The sequence below is a fragment of the Malaclemys terrapin genome, chromosome 12, assembly GCF_027887155.1.
Source record: "Malaclemys terrapin pileata isolate rMalTer1 chromosome 12, rMalTer1.hap1, whole genome shotgun sequence".
NCBI lineage: Eukaryota > Metazoa > Chordata > Testudines > Emydidae > Malaclemys > Malaclemys terrapin.
In genome coordinates, this window is record NC_071516.1 from 30,859,034 (window position 1) to 30,881,806 (window position 22,773).

The following is a 22,773-nucleotide window of genomic DNA, read 5'->3' on the forward strand; positions in this document are numbered from 1 at the left end:
ACGTCACAGTCCCTTTCCCCACCTGTCCTGTGGGGTCTTCTGGCCTTTAGAGCTACTGGTCAGGGCCTCCCCCAGTCTGCGGGGGGCCACAGGGCCTGCTGGCCTCCTCGCAGCCTCTGCTGAGGCTACAGGAGAGAGGCCTCTTCAGTTTGCAGAAAGAAAGAAATCTCTGGGGTGAGCACACAGCAGATGTCTGTTTTCCCAGGGCCAGATGCTGCCACCTTGTCACTGGAAGGGCCCGTGTGACCTCTGACCACAGATGAGGGAGGACGCCCAGCCTGGCTAGACAGATTCCTTCGTGCCATGGCTGGAGACAGAAGCCTGCAGCCAAAGCTCACACTGCAGGAAACAACCTGCAGAGGCCTTTCATCTCCCCAGGGTCAGACGTCACCACTAGGAGAATGTGAGCGCCGGAGCACTGGGGGAGCTGGCCTGAGATGGCATCCCAGGGCACAACCACCTGTGTCAAGTCCATTCTGATTCCACGCTCAGCAGAGATGCAGGGAGCTGTGCGGTCAGGAGAGGCGCTGGTCAGAATTTGCCAGTGGAACTGTTTTTCCATCAGAAATTGCCAGCTTGTCAAAATCCAAACGTTTCGTGGGAACACGTCGATGTGGACAAACCTTCAGACAGAAAGCAGACAGGTTTTGCACGGAAAGCTGCTTGGCTCCCTGCTAGCTCACCTGCCTGCCCACCTGCTTGACAGGCTGATGGGGGGCCTGGGCTTCCAGGCTGCTGAGAGAAGCCCTGGCTCCCAAGATCCCAGGGTCCCCGAAACCCTCTCCTCGCAGGGGTAATGTTCTGGTTACTGCACAGCTCTAGGAGGAGGGGAGGTATCCGATGCCCGACAAGCCACCAATCCTCCCTGCCAAGGTCCCAGTAACTACGATAGCCTGTGAGAACATCCTAACCTTTAGGTCACTCTCCCTGCCAGGTGAAAGGGTGCGAGCTGGACCCCTCCCTGCCACCAGAGTCCAGCACTGCCGAGAAAGCCAAGTGTGGACTAAACTAAGCCCCTGGTTAACCCTTTCCCAGAGGAATCCAGAAGCCACTGATAATTGCAGGCTACATGGTGATCTCTCTCCCAGCTCACTCCCCCATCCTGGAATAGGGGTCGGTGAGTCCTGGACGAACACCGTTCAGCTGGGAACATGCTCCCCCTCCCCGTGCCGAGGACTACATGAGATGGGTGTAGTGGGCACTCCCGATAAAGGGGACAGTGTGACAGCTGCCTTTCAAATAGGCCCCAGGCATGGGGGGGCCACAGCACCCAATTCCTCTGCCCCCCCAACTTTCTTCGCTGCTTTAACGTACAACCACAACCTGCTCCGCTGACACCACTGACTCCTGAAAGCCCTAATGCTCCAGGGGAGCAGGCCGTGCCCTGCCCTGCCCTGGCTGCCCCGGGTGTTACCTCGGAGGGAATCGTTCCAGATTCCAATGGGTGGCAGGTCCAGGGAAGAGCCTTATCTGGGGGAGGCTGTACCAGACCCGCCCGACCCAGGCAGGTTCCCAGGTACTCTCTGCTCGGGGCTGATAAGGCTCCTTAGAAGTTTCTCTCCAAACAAATTCCAGTTCAAGACACCTGAGAGCTCCACAGCAGGGCAGCATCCCCAGAGCGCAGCAGGGCGGGGTTAGGGGGAGCAGTCGGTAGCAGCACCTGCCCCTCGTACGGCAGGAGCGAGAAGTGCCAGCCTCTCTGCACAGAGCAGCAGCGTTCAGCCTGGGCCAGACGTGCTGCGGTGATGGGTAAGAGTGGGCTTGGAGAGCCAGAGGGTCTGTGGGGCAGCGCTGGGCCCTTCTGCTCCACACTAGGGCCGGGTGGGCGTGTTCAGCTGGGATTGGATAGGGTTACCATACGTCCGGATTTTCCCGGACATGTCCGGCTTTTGGGGGCTCAAATCCCCGTCCGGGGGGAAATCCCCAAAAGCCGGACATGTCCGGGAAAATAGGGAGGGACGGAGGGCTCAGCGGTGCTCGGCCAGGGCCTCTGGGGCTGGGGTCGGCGGTGCGGGGCCGGGCCGGGGCCGGCGGTGCTCCTCAGGAGCCGGGGGTGCGGGGCCGGGGCCAGTGCGGTGCCGGGCTGGGGTCGCGGGGCCGGGCCGGGAGCCGGGCCGGGGGCGCGGTGCCGGGCCGGGAGCCGGGTCCGCGGGGCCGGGGGCACGGTGCCGAGCTGGGCTGGGCCGGGGGCCGGGGTCGCAGTACCGGGCCGGGAGCTGGGGTGGCGGGGCTGGGCCCGTGGGGCCGGGAGCCGGGAGCCGGGGGCGCGGGGCCGGGCCGGAGTCGCAGTGCTGGGCCGGGGGCCGGGGTCGCAGTACCGGGCCAGGAGCCGGGGTCGCGCGGCCGGGCCGGGGTCGCAGTACCGGGCCAGGAGCCGGGGTCGCGGGGCCGGGCCCGTGGGGCCGGGAGCTGGGAGCTGGGGTGGCGGGGCTGGGCCGGGAGCCGGGGGCGCGGGGCCGGGCCGGGAGCCGGGGGCGCGGGGCCGGGCCAGGAGCCAGTGCCCCAGGGCCCGAGCCAAGCCAGGCGGGAGACGCTGGGGCCAGAGCCTCTTGGCCTGGGCAGGCCAGCGGCCGAAGGGAGCCGCTCGGCCAGGAGGGCCGGACTGAGCCGTGCCGCACCCCGCCCCAGCCTACCTGCAGCCTCCCTGTTTCAGGCTTCCCGCGAACATAGATTCGTGGAAAGCAGGGGAGGGGGAGGAGCAGGGGGCGGAGCATTCAGGGGAGGGGGCAGAGTTAGGGCGGGGCTGAGGGTGCGGAAGGGGCGGCGTTGGGGCGGGGCCGGGTCCCCATGGAGTGTCCTCCTTTTTAAAAACTAAAAGATGGTAACCCTAGGATTGGAACCCACCAGCACTTGTGGGTGCGAATGTGGGGCTGAAACGCAACGTGGGGCACTCCCACCTCGCCCGGGGGCGACTGGGGGGAAGGGCAGAGAGACACCTGGGCTGAGACCCCAGCTCCAGGGAGACAGTCACCCCAGCCCAGCCGGGTTAAATTGCCCAGCTGTGTGACAGCCCCCCCATCCCCGAGGGGTCCCCCCCCACCCGGTATGTCACAGCAGGGTAATGTGCGTATTCAACAGCAGGGGTTGCCAGAGACTGGCTGGGAGAGGCCTTTGGGGATGGAGGAAGCAGCACTAAGGTACATGCCAACCTCCCTACAGAGGAGGGGCCATGCCCCGCAGGTGTGGGGCAGGGAGCTGGGACACTGCGCGGTGGGTCATTGTCTGGCCCAGGCCCTTCCTAGCCGGAGGCCGAGGCCGAGGCATTTCCTTCAGGTCACCTTCCGCTGCAGCTTGGCCACGGGCCCCCATAGCCACTAGCCCAGCCAGGGATCCCAAGTGGGGATTGTCACGGCTGGCTCCTCCCTGCCGCCAGCAGCTCTTCACTGCCAGGGAATTCCTGAAATCCTGTGTGCCCCTCCCCCCCCCCACTTCCTGGGGCTCTGAGTGCCCTCAGTCAGTCCCCCTCCCACACCCCGGGGCTGAGTGACCTTGGCCAACCCCCGTCCCTTCAGGAGGAACTCCCAGTACCCACCCAGCCCCCACACCTCAGGGTTCCCCTCCCTGCGGCTCTGTGCCCATACCCCCACCAGGGCCGGCTTTAGGCCAATTCAACCAATTCCCCTGAATCGGGCCCCGGGCCCAAGCCCCAGTATGGTGTACCGGCAAGAGCCGGTGCGCTGTACCAGGGTGGCCCGGCTTCCCCAGGGGGCAATTTAAAGGACCTAGGGCTCCCAGCAGGGGCCGGAGCCCCAGGCCCTTTAGATTGCTACCAGACCCCTACTGCTGGAGCCCTGGGGTAGGGCTGCGGGGCTCTGGGGGCTATTTAAAAAGTCCGGGGCTCCCGCTGCCTCTACCGCCCCGGCCCTTTAAATAGCCACTGGAGCCCCGCTGCTTCCCCAGGGCTCCCGCGGCTATTTAAAGGGCCGGGGCGGTAGAAGCAGGGGAGCCCTGGGCCCTTTAAATAGCCCCCAGAGCCCTGGGATAGCGGGGGGCTCGGGGGCTATCTAAAGGGCCGGGGCTCCAGCTGCCTCTGCTGCCCCTGCCCTGCCTCCAGCCAGCCCCATGTCCACTGGTGCCCTGCAGTTCCCAGGGCAGTAACCCTGCACACCTGCTTCAATGAGGGGGGCAGGGAGCAGCTGGGACCCACACATGTGCACACCACTAGGGTGACCAGACAGCAAGTGTGAAAAATCGGGACAGGGGGTGGGGGATAATAGGATCCTATAAGAAAAAGACCCCAAAATCGGGACTGTCCCTATAAAATCAGGACAGCTGGTCACCCTAGCATACCCCCAGAGAGTGGCGGGGACCCACACACGTGAAAAGGAGCTCATTAATAACCGATCAAAAGCATATATGATGCAATGTACATAATATAAAATTTTATTATTTATATAGTTATGGAAAGTAAATAATACATGGAAAAAATGAAAGGCTTTTTTTTACATTTTTTTTTTGTTAGTCATCCCTGCCGGGGCCCCGCCAAAAATGTTCGAATTTGGCCCCGCCCTTCCTAAAGCCGGCCCTGCTGGAGAGAACAGGAGGATTCAGTCAGCAGGGGCTGCCGATCCGTCCCATTCACCAGGGCTGCCATCCTGCGGCTTCAGCATTAGTGGCTGGGGTGACTTGGGGAAAGGTCTCAACCTCCCCACATCCCACTTCACTGCTGCCAGAATCCCTCCTGCGCCCCACCCCCCCGCTACAGTCCCCTCCCTACCCAACCTGGGTGGGGCTGGAGGAGAGGGGTCTGAGAACTTGAGCTGTGGATTGGAGGTGGAACAGCTGTCAGGGGCACTGAGGGGGAAGTGGCAGGAGCTCCCTATACAAGGAGGGGGGTTGCCACTGGAGGTCACTAGGAAGGACAACAAGACTCCATCCTGGGGGTCAGGAGGGGGAATCCATCCCTCAGAGGTGGGCAGGGGCTGGGTGGAAATGCTGCTGGTTCCAGGGGCCGTTAATCCCCCCTGATTCCTCGGAGGCATCTGAGTCTCAGACAGGTTCTCGTGCCCTTGCAGGAGGAGGATGTCATGGCCAATGTGATGCGCCAGCTCCGTATCATGCAGCCCTTGCACCAGGTGCCCGAGGCACTGCAGGGCCTGTGCCTCTGAGGCCACCAGCAACTCCCGCTCCCTGCTGCAGGTACTGCTCTGGCTCTCTGTAAATGGGGAGCTAGTGGAAGGGGAAATGGAGCCCCCTGGCACTCACAGAAAGCTGATTACAGAATGAACCCGAACTGAGAGGCACCATATCCGCCCCCGTAAAGAACCAGACTTCAGCGTTGATACACCCCAGCTGGGGTAGCAACAGGATTGAGAACGAGGTAGGAAGTTCAGAGCAGCAAGGAAAGCCTGGAGGGGAACTTGAGAAGAGAGATTGGAAAAGTGCAGCAAACAGAAAGGAGCAGACCTAGCTGTTGGGTCCAGGGCCCTGAGCTGCTATCAATGTCAGGGTGGGACTGGGTTCCCCTACCGGCCCCAGAGGAGGCAGCGTACACGCACCTGGAGAGGGTTCCCAAGCCCAGCAAGGGGGCTACAGGCTGAGCAAGTGCCCCAGCAATGGCAGAAGGACTTCTGCCTGTGGAAAGACCTCTTTGGACTTTTAGTGTGAGGCAAGCTGGGCCCCAGAAGGGTGGACTAAAGGTGGTGACCTGGCCGGCGTTACCAGGCAGAGAAACTGCCGTGGTGCTGGAGCGACCATGGATGGGGGACGCTAGCCCAGCGAGAGGGCTGTGATGCTATGCCTGGCCGCCGGGGGGAAACCTAACGATGAGTAGATTCATTTATGATTGGCATAGCTGGCAGGATTGAGTTCCCCCTGTGATCCGTGAGGGAAGTCTTGGTTGCTGAAGGAATCATAGAATATCAGGGTTGGAAGGGACCTCCGGAGATCATCTAGTCCAACCCCCTGCTCAAAGCAGGACCAATCCCCAGACAGTTTTTTGCCCTGATCCCTAAATGGCCCCCTCAAGGATTGAGCTCACAACTCCGGATTTAGCAGGCCAATGCTCAAACCACTGAGCTATCCCTCCCCCAAGCAGGTGTATCAAGGGACCAAGCTGGTCGCTGGATTTCCCACTTCAGTTCCAGGGACTGGCTAAGCAGATCTAGGGGTTTCTCCAGCAGCTCCTAGAAAACCAACAGACGCAGAAGGAAGTGCAGGTGCAGCTACAGACGCAGCAGCAGCAATACCTGTGAGAGATCCTGCAAAGGGAAATCAACCCAGGGTCTGCTATGCCCATGGACAAAAAGAGCAGAGAAGGAGAGCATGCCTGGGCTGTGCTGAGAAGGTTAGCCCAGGGAGAAGGGCATGAGAAAGGGTAGAAGCGTGGCCTAATGCCAAGATGGGAGCAAGAGTTCTTTGTTTTGGGGGCAGACAAGCAGGCCATATCTAAAGACACGGCCTACTTAGGAAATTGCTGAGTGGCTGAATGAGGGGCCAGGGCCCTAAGAAGTTAGAAAGAAAGGAGAAGGTGTCCTCTGACACAAACCCCCATGAGGCAGGCAAGATGGAGGTGGTTGGGGTGGCCTTGGACCTTGCAGACCCTCCACCAACACACCCTGTCGGGAGTTGCAGGGAGATGAAGGACGAAATGATTGGCCCAGAGATGAAGCAGACTGGAGGAGGGACAAACACAAGGGTGGAGCAGTCCATGGTGGGTTCTCAGACCCTGACCGAAAAGGTTTTGGCATATGCAGCGGCAGTAGCAAAAAGGCAACAGAAGACGCTAAAGGCTTCAGAAGAGGCTCTGCAAGCAGCTGTTCATGAGACTGAGTGGCTGCAGGAAGAGCGTCGGGATACTGCAGAAGAGAAGGTTTGCCCCGAGCGAGCTGGCAGTGGAGCTGCAGACACTGCGCACAGGCTGTACAAGCGCACAGCCGGTGACAGCGATGAGATGAGGAGGGATGAAGCTTGGAGAAGAATAGAACTTGCCCCCGCGTGGGCCAGGTTCTAAGGAGGAGGGTATATAACGGGGGGCTTGGCCTGTGGGCTATAAAGCCTGGAGCTAGGCCAAATGGATTACAGAGTGAGGTCCAGCTGAGGGGAAACCGCAACAAAGGTACAGGAGCAGGCCTAGCTGTTCGGTACAGGGCCTTGGGGCAGAACCTAGAATCCAGGGTAGGACTGGTTCTGCCACGGTCTCTAAGGAAGGGGATGTACAGGGCCATAGAAAGGGCTACCAAGGCCAGCAAGGGCAGGTCCGAGCCAAAGTCAGGCTGAGGAAAAGCCCCCAAGGGACAGAGAATCTTGTTTCAGTTAAAGACATTTTTTGACTTTTCGTTTGGGATGAGCGCGACCCAGGAAGGAGTGGGACTAAAAGATGGTCGCCTGGCCGAAGGGCTGAGTTCCCAGCCAAAAACCTGCTGGCGGGTGTGCTAGCCCAAGAAATCTGTGACCCCAGGCCTTGAAGGAAGGGGCACCTATCGGTGAGTGAACTCTGTTACAAGCTGTGACGTTATTGACATAAACTGGGACCATATAGATCATTGTTGCAACCAAGGTCCTGTAGTGGCACCCAAATCTTGTATAAAGGGGGTCAAATGGGGTGTCTAGGACAAGGTTATGGTTTACTGGTTATGATTATGCTGTCTATATGTGTGTATCAGTTTTGTAGTTGAAGTTATGAATATTGGCTCTATACTGTCTGTATGGCAAACTTATGCTATGCTTCTGGGTGACATCCCAGACAAGCTGAGATTAGCTCTGCCTAGCCTGCTTGATGGCCCATTAAGGACCATCAGCTATACAATGGACCCATTGAGAGAAGGCAGATACGCCTTGTACCTCAGCAAAGTATGCAGGGACTGGCCCATGTGACTCCAGACTCCATGTTGCTGTAATTTTCCACAGTAAGAACAAAGAGGTGATCTTACACCTGGAAAAGACTATATAAGGCTGATGCCTGATCTCCATCTGGTCTTCAATCCTGCTTCTTACCTCTGGAGGAACTTTGCTACAAGCTGAAGCTTTGAACAAAGGACTGAGGACCCATCCCAGCGGGGGATGTATTCCAGAGACTTGATTTGAACCTGCAGTTTATTCTATCGCTGCTGCAAGCCTGAACCAAGAACTTTGCCATTACTGTATGTAATTGATTCCATTTAACCAATCCTAACTCTCATCTCTACCTTTTTCCTTTTACGAATAAACCTTTAGATTTTAGATTCTAAAGGATTGGCAACAGCGTGATTTGTGGATAAGATCTGATTTGTATATTGACCTGGGTCTGGGGCTTGGTCCTTTGGGATCGGGAGAACCTTTTTCTTTTACTGGGGTATTGGTATTCATAACCATTTGTCCCCATAACGAGTGGCACTGGTGGTAATACTGGGAAACTGGGGTGTCTAAGGAGATTGCTTGTGAGACTTGCGGTTAGCCAGGGGGTGAGACCGAAGTCCTCCTAGTCTGGCTGGTTTGGTTTGCCTTAGAGGTGGAAAAAACCCCAGCCTTGGGCTGTAACTGCCCTGTTTGAGCAATTTGTCCTGAGTTGGCACTCTCAGTTGGGTTCCACCAGAACCGCATTGTCACACAAGCCTGCTTCCATTGTGGAAACAGCCTGGTATTGGAGAGTGGTGGGGATGGCCTGTGGCGAGGATGGCTGGAGGGGTCATACAGGAGGGGCAGCAGCGTCCAGTGAGGAGATCAGGGAACGGGTTGTTTGCAGTCCCGCCACTGAGCGGTAACGTGATCCTGGCCAGGTCACTCTCCCACCTGGTGCCTCACTTACTCTGTCTTTGAAATGGGGCTCATCCCGACCCACATTAAGAAAGGGTTTGATCCTCTCCTCTTGCTTCCCAAATCCCTGCCCTCCTTGCCCCACACAGGCCTCTGCCCTGTTGCTCAAACTCCCATGCACATGTTAGTGCCTGTGTCACCCCCGCAACTGCAAGGTCTCATGTACAGTCTCCTGCCAGCAAACTGAAGCTGCCACTAGATCCAGAATAGGAATCACAGTTCCTGTGCGCTGCCCTGAATGGAGTCTAGACCCTGGGCATGGGGAAGGCCAACGCTCACATCCAGGTAGATCATCAACCTACTCCTCTGTCCCAGGAGCAGGAAGGCCTCTGGTTCGTGCTCCCTTCGGTAGCTGGAGCTGCTGAGTTGGGAGTGTGGTGGGCAGAGATGGGAACAGGCCATAGGATGAATCAAGTGTCAGGGGGAGACTCCCTGTGTGTGGGAGATGATGTTGCCCCTCTGTGGGGAATCCCTTCCTTGCAGATGCTGGGCTTTGGGTGCTGGACTCTGCCAGGAAGCCCAGCTCCCATCCCTAGCAGCTTGGCTGTTCCCTACCCTGCTGTGCACCAGGCCCTCTGCAGAGAGCTGCTCTGGGCAAGGACTACAGAGCCTGCTGTCATCCTGGCAGGTGTCACCCCAGGTTCCATAATCCTGACCCCTGGTCTCCCTCCGCTGGCAGGCTCTGAGCAAGGCCTGCCCAGAGAACATGGATGACGAGCTCTCAATCCTGCTGACAGCACCCCCCAGCACAGACAAACTCCAGCACATCTTGGAGGTGAGCAGAATGGGGAGGGGCAGCAGGGGTTTTACCTTAGCCCTGGGGACTCCTAGAAAGAAGAGACTGGAAAGTGCATGTTTCTATTGGATCCTTCCGAGTATGCATTCGTGATATAAACTCACTGGGTGACCTTGGGGTAACTCACTTCCCTCTTACGGCATCAGTCTTCTTCACTATCAAATCTACACTGGGGAAAAAGGACAGAAGCCCCGACAACGACCTTCACTTCTGGGTGTCTGGTCCTGGGAGCCGAAACCAACTGGACTATCTGCCCCATCTCCTAAACTGCCCTGTCTTTCCCTCCTAGGGCCTTGTCCTTAGTGCTCAGCCTGGCCCCTTCCCAGCTTGTCCCTGACCTTTAAAGGACTCTCCAAGCCCCTCCCATGCCTGCTTCCCTTGGTGTCTCTCTCCTGGCTGAGCACAGGCTGCCCTTCTATCTCTCAGCAGGCCTGGGTCCTAGTCACAGGCTGCGTCATGTCACGTGACCCCCGCACTTATTCCCTTCACCCGAGGGAGCTGCATCACTTGGGCCAGGTGCAGTTGAGCTCCAACCCTTTTCCTGGCCATCTCACCCTGGGACAGGTTGAAACTGGTAACCTGTGGGTAACAGTAACTGGTTGCTCGCAAAGGTGCTGAAGACAGAATGGAAGAGGAAATCCTTTGCCCTGGATTGAAATTATTCCGACTGAAAGTGAATGAGAGAAAATAGGTCCAGAGTTCTCTTCCTAGCAGCAGAAAATGTAGCGATTGATAGAGGTTCAGGTCAGAAAGGACCATTATGTGCATCTAGTCGCCCCTCCTGTATAACTGAGGGCCTAGAATGTGACCAAGTGGTTCCTTCAGCTAACCATAGCATGGGACTGAGCCAGAGCACGTCTTTTGGAACAACATCCACATGCAGGAGAGCCAGCAGGCTACCAGAAAATCTCTCTTCTGCAGTGACGTGGGGTTAAGGGACACGGGGGAAAAGACATGGAGGCTGTGACTAAACTTAGAGCAGGGTGGGAAACGGAGACACAGTTGGGACCTGTGTACACTTCAGGTCTGTCGTGCATTTGTAATCTGCTGACCCCCACATGTTGTTCAGAGCCTATGGACAACACAGCTCCTAAAGTGTTTTTGTTCTGTGCTTATCCCGTATGTACCAGCAGGGCTGGACGGCCTTTCTCACTGTGCTGTGGGGAGCAGGTCCTGGGTACTAAGGGTCTGAAGAAGCTCTCAAGGACTAATTTTTTAAAATAATTGTTATCAATGAATTGGGAGAAAACATACAATCACTGTGGATATGATTGGGGGGTGACAAAATACAGGCAGAGTGGTAATTCCTGATGGCGAGAGGGCAGTGATATACAGCGATGTGACTCATTCGGCCAGCTGGACCCATTCAAAGAAAACAAGTTTGAGCAGAGCCCAATGCAAGGTCCTATACCTAGCCACAAGGCACGCCGGCCACACCTCCAGAATGGGGACGTGTATCCAGGAAAGCAGTGACTCTGAAAAGGATTTAGGGGCCAGAGTGGAGAAGCCACTCAACATGAGCTCCCAGTGTGATGCTGTGGTGAACAGGGCTAAAGCCATCATTAGACGTAGGAGCAGAGCCGTGAGTAGGATAGGGAGGTGACACAGCAGCAGTGAGACTGCTATTGGAATACTGCCTCCAGTCTTGGTGTCCTCCTTTGAAAAAGATGGTCCTAGAAATTGGAGCTGGGGCAGCAAAGAGCCACCAAATGTTCTGAGGGCTGGAGAAAAATGCCTTCTAGTGAACTATTGAAAGAGCTCAACCTGTTTAGCTTATCAAAAGAAGATTGAAAGGTGACTTCACTGAAGTGTTTAAATGCCTTAATGGAGAGAAAATATTGGGTATTAAAGGGCTCTTTAATCGAGCAGAGAAAGGCAGAACAAGACCCAATGGCTGGAAGGTGAAAAGAGACACATTCCTATGACAAATAAGGCACAAATATTCAACAGCGAAGATGATTGACCACATGGAAAGTGGTGGATTCTCCATCTCTTGATGTCATTAATAAAGACTAGATGCCTTTCCAGAATGTGTTTGCCCCAAAAGTAGCTATTGTGGTAGACAGGAGGCCTGTGATATGCAGGGGGTCAGATTAGATGCTCTAACGGTCTCTGCTGCCCATAAAGTCTACTCATTTCTGAGAAACCGAGTGTAGCATTGGGAGCAGCCTCTGCTTATTAAACAATCAGTTTGTCAGCATCTGCAGGACAATTTGGTTCTTAGGACTAGTGAGCATGGACTTGTCAAGAACAAATCATTCCAGACCAATCCTAGCTCCTTCTTTGGCAGGGTTAGGGGCCTGGTGGAGGTGGGTAAACAGAAGATGTGATCTATCTTGGTGTTAATAAGGCTTTTGACACAGTCCCATCGGACATTCTCACAAGCAAACAGATGATGCTTAGCACTGTCAGAGCATCTTTTGCTGGGGGATTCTCCCAGCACTTTCCAATAGTGGGAAAGTATGAAATCCCCATTTGACTGCTGGGGACAGAGCCTAGAGGGGGCAGCAACTTACCCCAAGTCCCACAGGTCAATAGGAAACCAGCAATGGAACCCAGGAGTCCTGACTCCCAGTTCCCTGCTCCAATCACTCCAGCGGAGCACATTCCCTCTCAAAGCAGGGGGACCGGACATGAGGGCCTGGTTGTAATTGCCAGCTGTGGGAGGGAGTGTGCAGCAGTGGTTAGGGAAGGGGCCTGGAAATAAGGTCTGCTGGGTCTATTGGAGAGTGTCACTAGGAGCAGTGCATAAGATGAGGTGTCCTATCATGTTTACTCAGATCAGATTAAGACATAATAGAATGGCTGAAATAGTTTATTTTATTTGTATTGTATTATTTTGCAATTGTTAAGAGCAGCAACAACTTAGCTCAGACTGAAGTATCTTATCTAATTTTTGAGATCTAAGTGTCTCCTCTTTGAGTGCCACGAGACAATTTAACATATTGTGACAAAGAATTTTCTTTGCCACTTGTCATGATTTCAAGAAACAAACTGGTTTAGTTTGAATAGGATTTTCGGTCAGAAACGGTTTCAATGAAATTTCCCCACCATCTCGATTCCTGGGCTCTAACTCTGCCTTTCTGGGGGTGGGGGTGGGGTTGCTGTCTGTTAGAACAGGAGTCTGATTTGGATAGGGATAGAGACCTCTTCAATGCTTTTAATGAAGTAAATACTAATGGGAATTGTGTGATCATGGGAGACTTTAACTTCCCAGATATAGACTGGAGGACAAGTGCTATTAATATAATAGGGCTCAGATTTTCCTAGATGTGATAGCTGATGGATTCCTTCACCAAGTAGGGATGCCATTTTAGATTTGGTTTTGGTGAGTAGTGAGGATCTCTTAGAAGAAATGGTTGTAGGGGACAGCCTTGGTTTGAGCGATCACGAGCTAATTCAGTTTAAACTAAATGGAAGGATAAACAAAAATAGATCTGTAACTAGAGTTTTTTTTTTTTTCAAAAGGGCTAACTTTAAAAAATTAAGGAAATTAGTTAGGGAAGTGGATTGGACTGAAGGACTTGTGGAACAGATGGATCAGACTGAACAGGTTCCAAACCTCTCGGAGGCTCTTCTAAACAGGGACTTTTTAGATTTTCTAGTAAAATCAGGAAAAAGAAAGGAGAAAACTCAAAAGAGTTTCCTCCTGGCGCTCACATACGTGACCCCTAATACTCTCTGTCCTCAAAGAGAGACCTCGAGAAGGAGACTTGCTGAAGGAAAGCTACAGGGGACTCAGAGGTTTCCCTGGCCCTGGGCCCCCGTCCTGCCTGGCTAATGTCAGCATCTCTCTGTCAGGTCACCACCTCCCCTGCACCTTTGACCAATAGGCTGAGGTCCTGCAAAAAGCCTTTGTGATGTCACTGTCACACCCACCCCTCCCCTGCAGTGCTAATGTTCTGCCGCAGGCCAGACCCTTTGGAGGTTTGAGCTACTCCCTGTGGATCACCCTGCTCAATGAGTGTTCATTCTAGGAAGCAAGCCGGCTAGACAGTAAAACAGCAGATGCTGCTCCCAATGCTACACTCGGTTTCTCAGAAATGAGTAGACTTTATGGGCAGAAGAGACAGTTAGAGCATCTAATCTGACCCCCTGCATATCACAGGCCTTTCTGCACCATATGGGGCAGGCAGAGCTCTGCCTGGGCGCAGGGGGAATGGGATGGGGGTAGATCAAGGAAAGGGGGGAGGGGAATGGGTGAGAGGGAAAGAGCTCCTGTCCCAGATGAAGGAATTTGGGGGCAGAGGAAAGGACCCTGCTCCACAGAGAGGTGAGAGGGTTTCTCTGAGTACCAGGGCGCTCCATTTCCCATTCTACTAGCTCCCCATTTACAGAGAGCCAGAGCAGTACCTGCAGCAGGGAGCAGGAGTTGCTGGTGGCCTCAGAGGCACAGGCCCTGCAGCGCCTCGGGCACCTGGCGCAAGTGCCGCATGATACGGAGCTGGCGCATCACATTGGCCGTGACGTCCTCCTGCTGCAAGGGAACGAGAACCTGTCTGAGACTCAGACGCCTCCGAGGAATCAGTGGGGATTAACGGCCCGTGGAACCAGCAGCATTTCCACCCAGCTTCTGCCCACCTCTGAGGGATGGATTCCCCCTTCTGACCCCCAGGATGGAGTCTTGTTGTCCTTCCTAGTGACCTCCAGTGGCAACCCCCCTCCTTGTACGGGGAGCTCCTGCCACTTCCCCCTCAGTGCCCCTGACAGCTGTTCCACCTCCAATCCACAGCTCAAGTTCTCAGACCCCTCTCCTCCAGCCCCACCCAGGTTGGGTAGGGAGGGGACTGTAGCGGGGGGGGCAGGAGGGATTCTGGCAGCAGTGAAGTGGGATGTGGGGAGGTTGAGACCTTTCCCCAACTCACCCCAGCCACTAATGCTGAAGCCGCAGGATGGCAGCCCTGGTGAATGGGACGGATCGGCAGCCCCTGCTGACTAGGGTTACCATACGTCCGTTTTTTCCCGGACATGTCCTGCTTTTCGGCAATCAAACCCCCGTCCGGGGGGAATTGCCGAAAAGCCAAACATGTCCGGGAAAATGCCGGCCGGGCACTTCCCCTCCCGCGGCTGCTCTGCTCCGCTCCTCCCCTCTCAGACTTTAAGAGCCGAGCTGCCCGAGGCAGCGCTACTGGCTTTGGGCAGCCCCCCTTGCCTCCGGACCCCGAGCCACGGGCCAGGCACTTCCCTTCCCGGGCTCCAGCTGAGCTGCTACGCTCCTCCCCTCTCAGACTTTAAGGCTCCAGCTGCGCTGGGGAAGTGCCGGCCGGGGGCGCAGGGTCTGGGGGCTGCCCGGCAAACCGTGAAGCCGGTAGCGCTGGGGCAGCCCTTTCCCCATGGCTGGGAGTGGGAGGGAGGAGGGGGCGGAGTTAGGACGGGGAAGGAGCGGAGTTGGGGCGGGGATAGGGGTGGGGAAATGGGCGGGGCCAGGGCCCGTGGAGGGTCCTCTTTTTTTATTTATTAGACATGGTAACCCTACTGCTGACTGAATCCTCCTGTTCTCTCCAGAACGGGTCCAGCCTTGCCAGCAGCAGGACAAGCGTCCCCTGCCCATGTGCCTCAGCCCTGCCTGGTCAGACGCCATCACCCGTCAGTCCTTGGCCTCCCAGGCTGCCAGTGATGGGAGCAACTCTGGGTGGTGGCTCGGGTGACACAGACACCAGACCACTAGGAATTGGGTGCGGCCCTGTGGGACAGGAGAGTCTCGCAGAGGGCACTTGGGGGACTCTCCTGCCCTTCCCAAGAGCGATAGCACCGTGTCCTGAGAACATAAGTCTGGGATGAGGCAAAGCTTGTCATTAATTAGCCTGGCTAAAGAGCTGGGTGGAGCTGCTCCGGGGACAAGCTGGCTCGCTCCTGCTCATGGAGGTGAATTCATCTCCCTTCCCAGGAGCACCTGCTCTCCCTTTCATTCCCCACCAGGCTCCTTGTGCCAGGCCAGCGAATGGCCACAGGATGGGAATGAGGCCTGGGCCCCGCCCCAATCTCCGGAGTCTAATGCAGCTGCTCACCTTGTCCCCCATCAGCTGCTGTGTTTCCCCCAGGAGGGAGTAGGTGACAGGGAGAGAGACACACACACATTTGTCCTTCTGGTTGCAGGGCTTGTGTCCTTCCAATCACATTGGTGGCTGCACAGTGGGCAGAGTCCTCGCTGCGTGCCCGGCCCAACAGAATTGCAGGGCGTGGTGTGGAACACAGAAAGAGATAGAGAGACTCATCCTCCAGCCGGGGTCAGTCTGAGAGAACTTGGCTGGGGTCCCAGTCTCACTCTTCTAGCGGGTGCCATTTCCCAGCTGGGTTCCTTACCCCTCTGGTGCAGCAGCAGCTGGTAGAGCCGGTAAACCCCCTCCCTGGCCTGCCGGCTGATGTCCTTGGCTGGGTCACTGACGGACAGAGCCAGCTGTGCCATGTGGTGACCCATCCTGGGGAATTCCGCTGAGTTCTAATGGACGGGAGAGGGAGAGGGGACTCCATCAGCATTTTCCTGTCAGCTCCCAGTCCCCCCCGGGCCAGGACTCTCCTTCCCCTCAGCCCCTCTGCAGGAGATGCTAGAGGATAGGAGCTAGAGCCAGACCCTTAATTTCCTCTGCCCCCAAGGAAGCCTGGAGCACAGGGCTGTGGGCAGGGCCCTCCATGAGGACTTGCTTCCCCAGCTGCTCCAGGATGACAGGGAGGCATGAACCTGGAGCACAGTCCCCTTAAAAGCCCAGAGTCACCACTTAACTAGAACAAGAAGAACTTGACTCAAGCCAGGCTCACTCTCTGCTCTGACTCTGCCCCCCCAAGAGGAACATTCCTAACCCACAGCCCCTGCAGCAGCAGATCCTACAGCCCGTCGGAGCTAGCCCACCTACCCCTGGAGTCAGGAAGCTGGGGTCAGAGGTCACTTACGTCAAACTCAGGGAGGGTGATGGTGGATCTGAGCAGGGCCGTGCTGCTCTTAACGGCCCTGCCTCTCTCTCGCGGCACCCTGGACACGATCCAGTAGTTAATGTGCTGTGGGGAAAGGAGGCATTGCACTGACTGCCCTGACCAAGGATGCCCACTGGGGGCCCGGCTAGAAGGACAGACTGGAAAATGGATCTAAGAGTGAAGGTAAAATTGCCCCCACCCCTCTCACCGGGCTCACATTCAAGATGTACTGGAGCCTGTCGGTGTCTGGGGACTCTGCCAGCCGGTTCCCCAGCATGGCGTCCAGGAGGTCTGGCAAGACCCTAGGCAGATCCTGAAAGCAAGGGAGAGCCATGGGTCAGAGTTAGGGAAACTGGAGCTACACCTGCCACAGGATGGGAAGAGGGGTCTCTGGGAAGCACTGGTGAGACCCCAAACACATATCCTGGCCTCTCTCATTCACATCCCACTGCAGGCAATTAGCCAGGATTCATGGCAGGATGACAGCTGGCTCCTCAATCCATGACTTTAGCATGATCTACCTGCACTTGGGTGGTGTCCTTCTCCATGCCCAGGGTGAAGACGGCGTGCAGGGCAGCTCGGAGGAGGTGGGTCTCCAGCTCTGGCTCCAGGGCAGGTGTCATGGTGCTGGCAAGAGAGAGGAGCCGGTATTAGACTGTGCAGTATGGGGATGGGACTGGCACCAACACGCAGGTGAAACTGCAGCGAAATAGGCACAGGCTGGCAAGAAGGGAAACTGAGGCACCGAGCCAGGGAATGATAAGGCCAAGGTTTCTCAGACAGACAGTGGCAGGGCAGGAATAGCCCCTGTTCCCTGGACCCTGCTGCCCCTCCTGTATCTGATCCTGCGTGTGAGCCTCTCCCCAAAGCCGTTGCAATGTTACTGGAGTGAAAAGAACAGCCCAGCCAGGAGAGAGTGAACCTTCCCCGCACCTCTGCCAGAGGAGCCACCCTTGGGCGGTGACCTGGGAGTGGGAGGGGCAGTGACTCCCAGCCCTGGGCCTGAGCAGCACTGGGGTTAGGGGAACCGGGCCGGAGGGTCTCGGTACCTGAGGTTGCCCACAGCAATCAGGGAGTTAGCGAGGACGGCGCCGGGTGGAGAGTTATCAGGCAGCTCCTCAATGAGCTTCTGTGAGACCCAAAGGAGACAACGGAGCGTGTGAGATTCGGGCCACACTGACACTTCTCAGTGAGGAGATTACACAGCCAGGGCCCCACACAGCCAGCAGGATCCCCCCACCTACCTCCCGCTCCTCCGATTCCTGCCCAATAGTGACCACTCTCCGAATTTCTCCCGTCTCTTCTCCCCAGTCTTCAGCCCCAGCAATCCCTGCCCTCAGCTGCCCCTCCAGCACCAACAATCCCCCATCCATTGGCCTGGGGAGACACCTGCCCCTCCCATGTCTCTGTCTTTCCTCCAGCTGCTGGGCACCGTGTCTCGCTCACCACAATCCTCTCCGCCACAGCCGCCTTGCAGCAGTGCGGCTCCAGTGTGTCCTGCCCTCTCTGCTGTGCAGCGAGACGCGGGGTGGATGGTGTGCAGGAACACGAGCTGCTGGGCCTCCTCCTGCACCCACCAGGAGTGGGGTTAGGGGAGAGAGAGCCAGTTAGCCAGGGACCTCCCTGCCCCCACACAGCAGCTGCAGGACTCAGGCCTGAATGGGGGATAGTGGGGACCCGCCCATTGTCCAAATCACCCACCACTCCACCACAAGCAGGGTCAGGAACTGGGACAGTGCCTGTGGGGGGAGGAGACCCGGCTGGTGTGTGACAGACACCCCCACCTCTGGGGTCCCAGATCATGGAGGAGAAAGGTCCCCATTAGGGCTGGTGTATCATCAGGGATAAGACCCTCTGCAGGGGGTCAGGTGCTGGGAAGGGGCAGGACAGTCTCGGTTCCAGCACAGCTGGGGTACGTTTGTACCTTTTCTCCGCCTTGGAGCTGCTCTCGGCTGTTATTTAGAGCAGCCTCCTCTGTGGCCACGTCCACCCATTCCTCCTCCTCGTCCCCTGAGTCCCTGGCGGTCCTGCACCAGGGAGAGAAGGGGACAGGGAGACGCCTGCTGCCACTCAGGGGAAGGACAGGGGCACAGTGGGGCAATGTGTCCCCTTCGCACCTCCGGGACCCAGGGCAGATCGGGCCCCACACTCCCCCCTCTCAGTGATGCCTTCAGCCCCCAACCCCTTCAGGAGCCCATAGCAAAGACACCCTCCCACCCTGTCCTGGACTCCCTGAGAGGTGCCTCCCCCCAACTGGAGCACCAAGGACCAAAGTGGCAGCATCTAGTGTCAGTGGGGTTCATGTGGCTCAAGCCAGACCCCTGGGCTGGGGACCCCCCCCCATAGCACTGATCGAGGGCCTGGGCCCAGGGTGTTCACAGTCCCGCCCTCACCCCTCCCTGAGCCCAGCCTGACTCCTCACCTGGAACAAAGCAGAGGCGCCCATCGGCCTCGCTGCTGCCTGAGTCCCAGGCACTGCTGCTGTCCCATGGGGAGCGGGCCGAGCTGCTGCTGGTGGGACAGGGATCCTCCACCTCCTGCCCTGGGGAGGCTGGAAGGTCCTCACTGACCGGGCAGGGCGATGCCTCCTGCTGGGAATCAGGGCTGGGCTCCTGGGGCCGCTGCTGCCCACACAACATGCCCCAGAGTCACCCTGCCCGGCTCCCCTCCTGCACTGGGTCCTGCCTGCCCAGCCGCAGCCTGGCCCAGCTCCATTTCAACCTGGCCTCTCCCACCTCGGCGCCTGCTCTGGGAGCGGGTTTTCTCCGCCAGAAGGCTGGGCACTTCCACCTCCTGGCCTGGCCGGGAGCTCCTTCCCCGCCAGTGGGGACGGAGGAGCCGCTCTGCTCCTGGGGAAGATGGCAGCTGCTTCCCTCAGGCTCTGGGGCCACCTGCAGAGCCTTCTTCCTGAACATCCTCAGGAGCCTGGCCATCCTGGAACCGAGCGGGGAGCGGGCGTGAGTCTGGGGTCAAGGCAGCCTCTCACTAACCAGCCTGTTTGGTCCCTCCCCATCCCTGCCCCAGCCAGAGCAGCTCCTCCTCCCCCACAGGGGTGCATGTAATGCAATCTACACGCACTGGCAGGAGTTCATTGCATGATCTGCTCCCAGCGTTCCCCCTCGTCACCCCTAGGGCTGCAATGCCCGGGGAGTCTCCTTTTCGAACACTGGATTCAGTCACTTTGGACAAGCAGCTCCCTCCTGCCATCCCAGGCCACACTCCCCCCCAGGCTAGAGAAGGAACAGAACCCAGGAGTCCGGACTTCTGCTGAGAAACCATTCCCCACGTCAAAGTCCCGAGGCAGAGCAAGGGCAGGACCCCTGCCTTTCCCATTGATTTCCATACTCTGCAGCTCACAGGGTCTGGCACAGCTCAGAGATGCTCAGCCTGGGGAACGGTCTCCCACAAGGGAAGGGTTGGGAGCCCCATTGCTGGGACCTTTCCAAACACACTGGAGACGGCTCTGGAGAAGCCCCTCCCCGGTCTGAGAGTGAGGGGCTCCTGGGGGCAGTTTGCAAATCCAATCTCCTTTGGGAGAGATTCTTTCCCCCTCTTTCTGCCTCTCCCCAGAAAGACAAGGGACGCCAATGGGGAACCCTAATGCCACTCACTTGCTCTGCTGACGGAGCGATGGATGGAGGATGTTCAGTGTCATTCCTCGTCCTTCTCCTCACTCCCCAAAGCCAAGGCAGGCTGGAGAGGGTGGTGGTGACCTGAGGAGTTACCCTGCCCAGCCAGCAGGCAGGGTGATAGCACTGGGCGATCGACTGGCTGTGAAAACAAGAGTCTGTCTTATTGCCAAGGGACAGAGAAACTCGGCCAGCAGCAGGGGGTGCAGAATACTGGCCTAGTGCGGGGGTGACAGCGCCTCCCAGCTCCTCCCATCCCAGCACTTTACACACCTTCCTGGAGCCTCCCAACCCCCCTGGGCTGTAGGGGCTGCGACCCCAACCCCACTGATGAGAACCAGGCCTGGGGCGGGGAAGCTACTGGCTCAGGGTCACACCAAGTGTCAGAGCCAGGGATGGGACCCAGCAGTCCTTATTTCCAGGCCCCTTCACTAACCACTGCTGCACACTCCCTCCCACAGTTGGCAATTACAACCAGGCCCTCATGTCCGGCCCCCTGCTTTGGGAGGGAGTGTGCTCCGCTGGAGTGATTGGAGCAGGGAACTGGGAGTCAGGACTCCTGGGTTCCATTGCTGGTTTCCTATTGACCTGTGGGAGTTTGGGTAAGTTGCTCCCCGCTCTAGGCTCTGTCCCCAGCAGTCAAATGGGGATTTCATACTTTCCCACTATTGGAAAGTGCTGGGAGAATCCCCCAGCAGAAGCTGCTCTGACAGTGCTAAGCAGCATCTGACCATTAGAGGTCGGGGCACACTGTCCAGGAGAAAGAGTGTTTGGTTCTGGGCTGTTGGAGTACGGGCTTGCAACCATCTGTGCACACATATTATACTAATTGCATCTAGACCACATTTCCCTAGTTTGTTTGTGAGAATGTCCTTATTAACACCAAGATGGATCACATCTACTGTTTACCCACATCCATTTGGCCCGTAACCCTGCCAAAGAAGGAGCTAGGATTGGTTTGGAATGATTTGTTCTTGACAAGTCCATGCTCATTAGTGCTAAGAACCAAATTGTCCTGTAGGTGCTGACAAACTGATTGTTTAATAAGGAGTTCCAGTATCTTTCCAGGTATGTTAATGGATGGGAAGACGTTCTTTTTCAGGGATCTCTGACGAGAACTGGGGCACAGCACTTAGTTTGTTGAGGCCATAAAATGGAGACAGGCACCTCTTCTCTTCTCCCAGCACCCCAGATACCTAAAAGGGTGGGACTCACATCCCTCAATGGGCTTTAAAAAAAGACAATGGTTACAATGTGGCCCCAACCATTTCTGGTTTCTGCAGACTAGATGTTTAAGCAAAGTTTAGAATTCCTTGGTGCTCAACACCGTGAAACTCCCCTTTCTCCTTCACAAAGGGTTTTAACGCCCCTTATCTCACCCAGGCTCTCGACTGCCCAAAGTTGGAGAATTGTCCCTGTTCCCACTGCAGAGCACCCCCCACGACACACACACAGAGTCCTCCTGGTGGTGGGAGGGGAACAGAGGAAAGGACAGAAGACGTAAGAGATGAAGAGAAAGGAGGGAGGGATGGAGGAAAAGGTAAAACAAAAAGGACAAACCCTAATGTCCCCAGTGATTCTAAGGGACAAAATCCCAGGTGGGGAATAAAATTCGGCCACCTTAAGCTAGTGTTTTCCATGCCTAGAATTCAGCTGGCGCCAGATGCAGCAGACTGAACAGGTTCCAAACCTCTCGGAGGCTCTTACCTTCTAAACAGGGACGTCTGTTTTCTAGTAAAATCAGGAAAAAGAAAAGAGAAAACTCGAAAGAGGTTCCTCCTGGCGCTCATGTACGTGAACCTAAATACTCTCTCAGTCCTCAAAGAGAGACCTCGAGAAGGAGACTTGCTGAAGCAAAGCTACAGGGGATTCTGAGGTTTCCCTGGCCCTGCGCCCCTGTCCTGCCTGGCTGATGTCAGCATCTCTCTGTGAGGTCACCACCTCCCCAGCACCTTTGACCAATAGGCTGACGTCCAGCAAAAGGCCTTTCTGATGTCACTGCCACACCCACTCCTCCCCTGCAGTGTTAATGTCCTGCCGCAGGCCAGACACTTTGGAGGTTTGAGCTACACAAAGAGGAGACACTTACATCTCAAAAATTAGATGAGATGTTTCAGTCTGAGCTAAGTAGTTGCTGCTCTTAACAATTGCAACATAATAAAATACAAACAAAATAAACTATTTCAGCCATTCTATTATGTCCTAATCTGATCTGAGTAAACATGATAGGACACCTCATCTTATGCACTGCTCCTAGTGACACTCTCCAATAGATCCCCATCCTCCACCTGCCGGGAGGTAGGTAGGAGCGGATTGTTATCCCTACTTGAAAGAGGGAGAAGCTAAGGCTGAGAAAGGAGAATTGACTTGTCTTAGGTCACACAGCCAGTCCGTGGCAGAGTTGGGAATAGGACCCAAGAGCCCTGATTTTCAAACTAACCATCGGATCTTGAATTTCAGACATTGAATGACCTGAATAAAGTGCTCTCAAGTGAGTTCCAGACCAGCAAGAGTTCATAGTAATTATTCAGCAAGTATTTTAGGAGAACTGGAATGGTAGAGAAAATAATGAACTGCAGAGAAGCAGCAAAATTTGTCGAACATATGACTGGTTATGACTATTTACTTGGTCTTAAAAGAAAACAACAGGGACCTGAGTCTCCTCCCTGTCAATAACCCTCTGCTCAGCCAATCAGGATAGAGACC

General features: G+C 56.3%; 1 protein-coding gene across 1 annotated transcript in view; it reads left to right on the forward strand.

Moving 5' to 3' along the window:
* Positions 1-1,626: 1,626 nt before the first annotated feature.
* Positions 1,627-22,773, forward strand: part of LOC128846412 (fibrinogen-like protein 1-like protein) — a 196,968-nt gene continuing 175,821 nt past the window's right edge. The window contains exon 1 of the mRNA XM_054045497.1: positions 1,627-1,749. Within this exon, the coding sequence (XP_053901472.1) occupies positions 1,746-1,749 (4 nt within the window). The 5' untranslated portion in view covers positions 1,627-1,745. The remainder of the gene's footprint in view (positions 1,750-22,773) is intronic.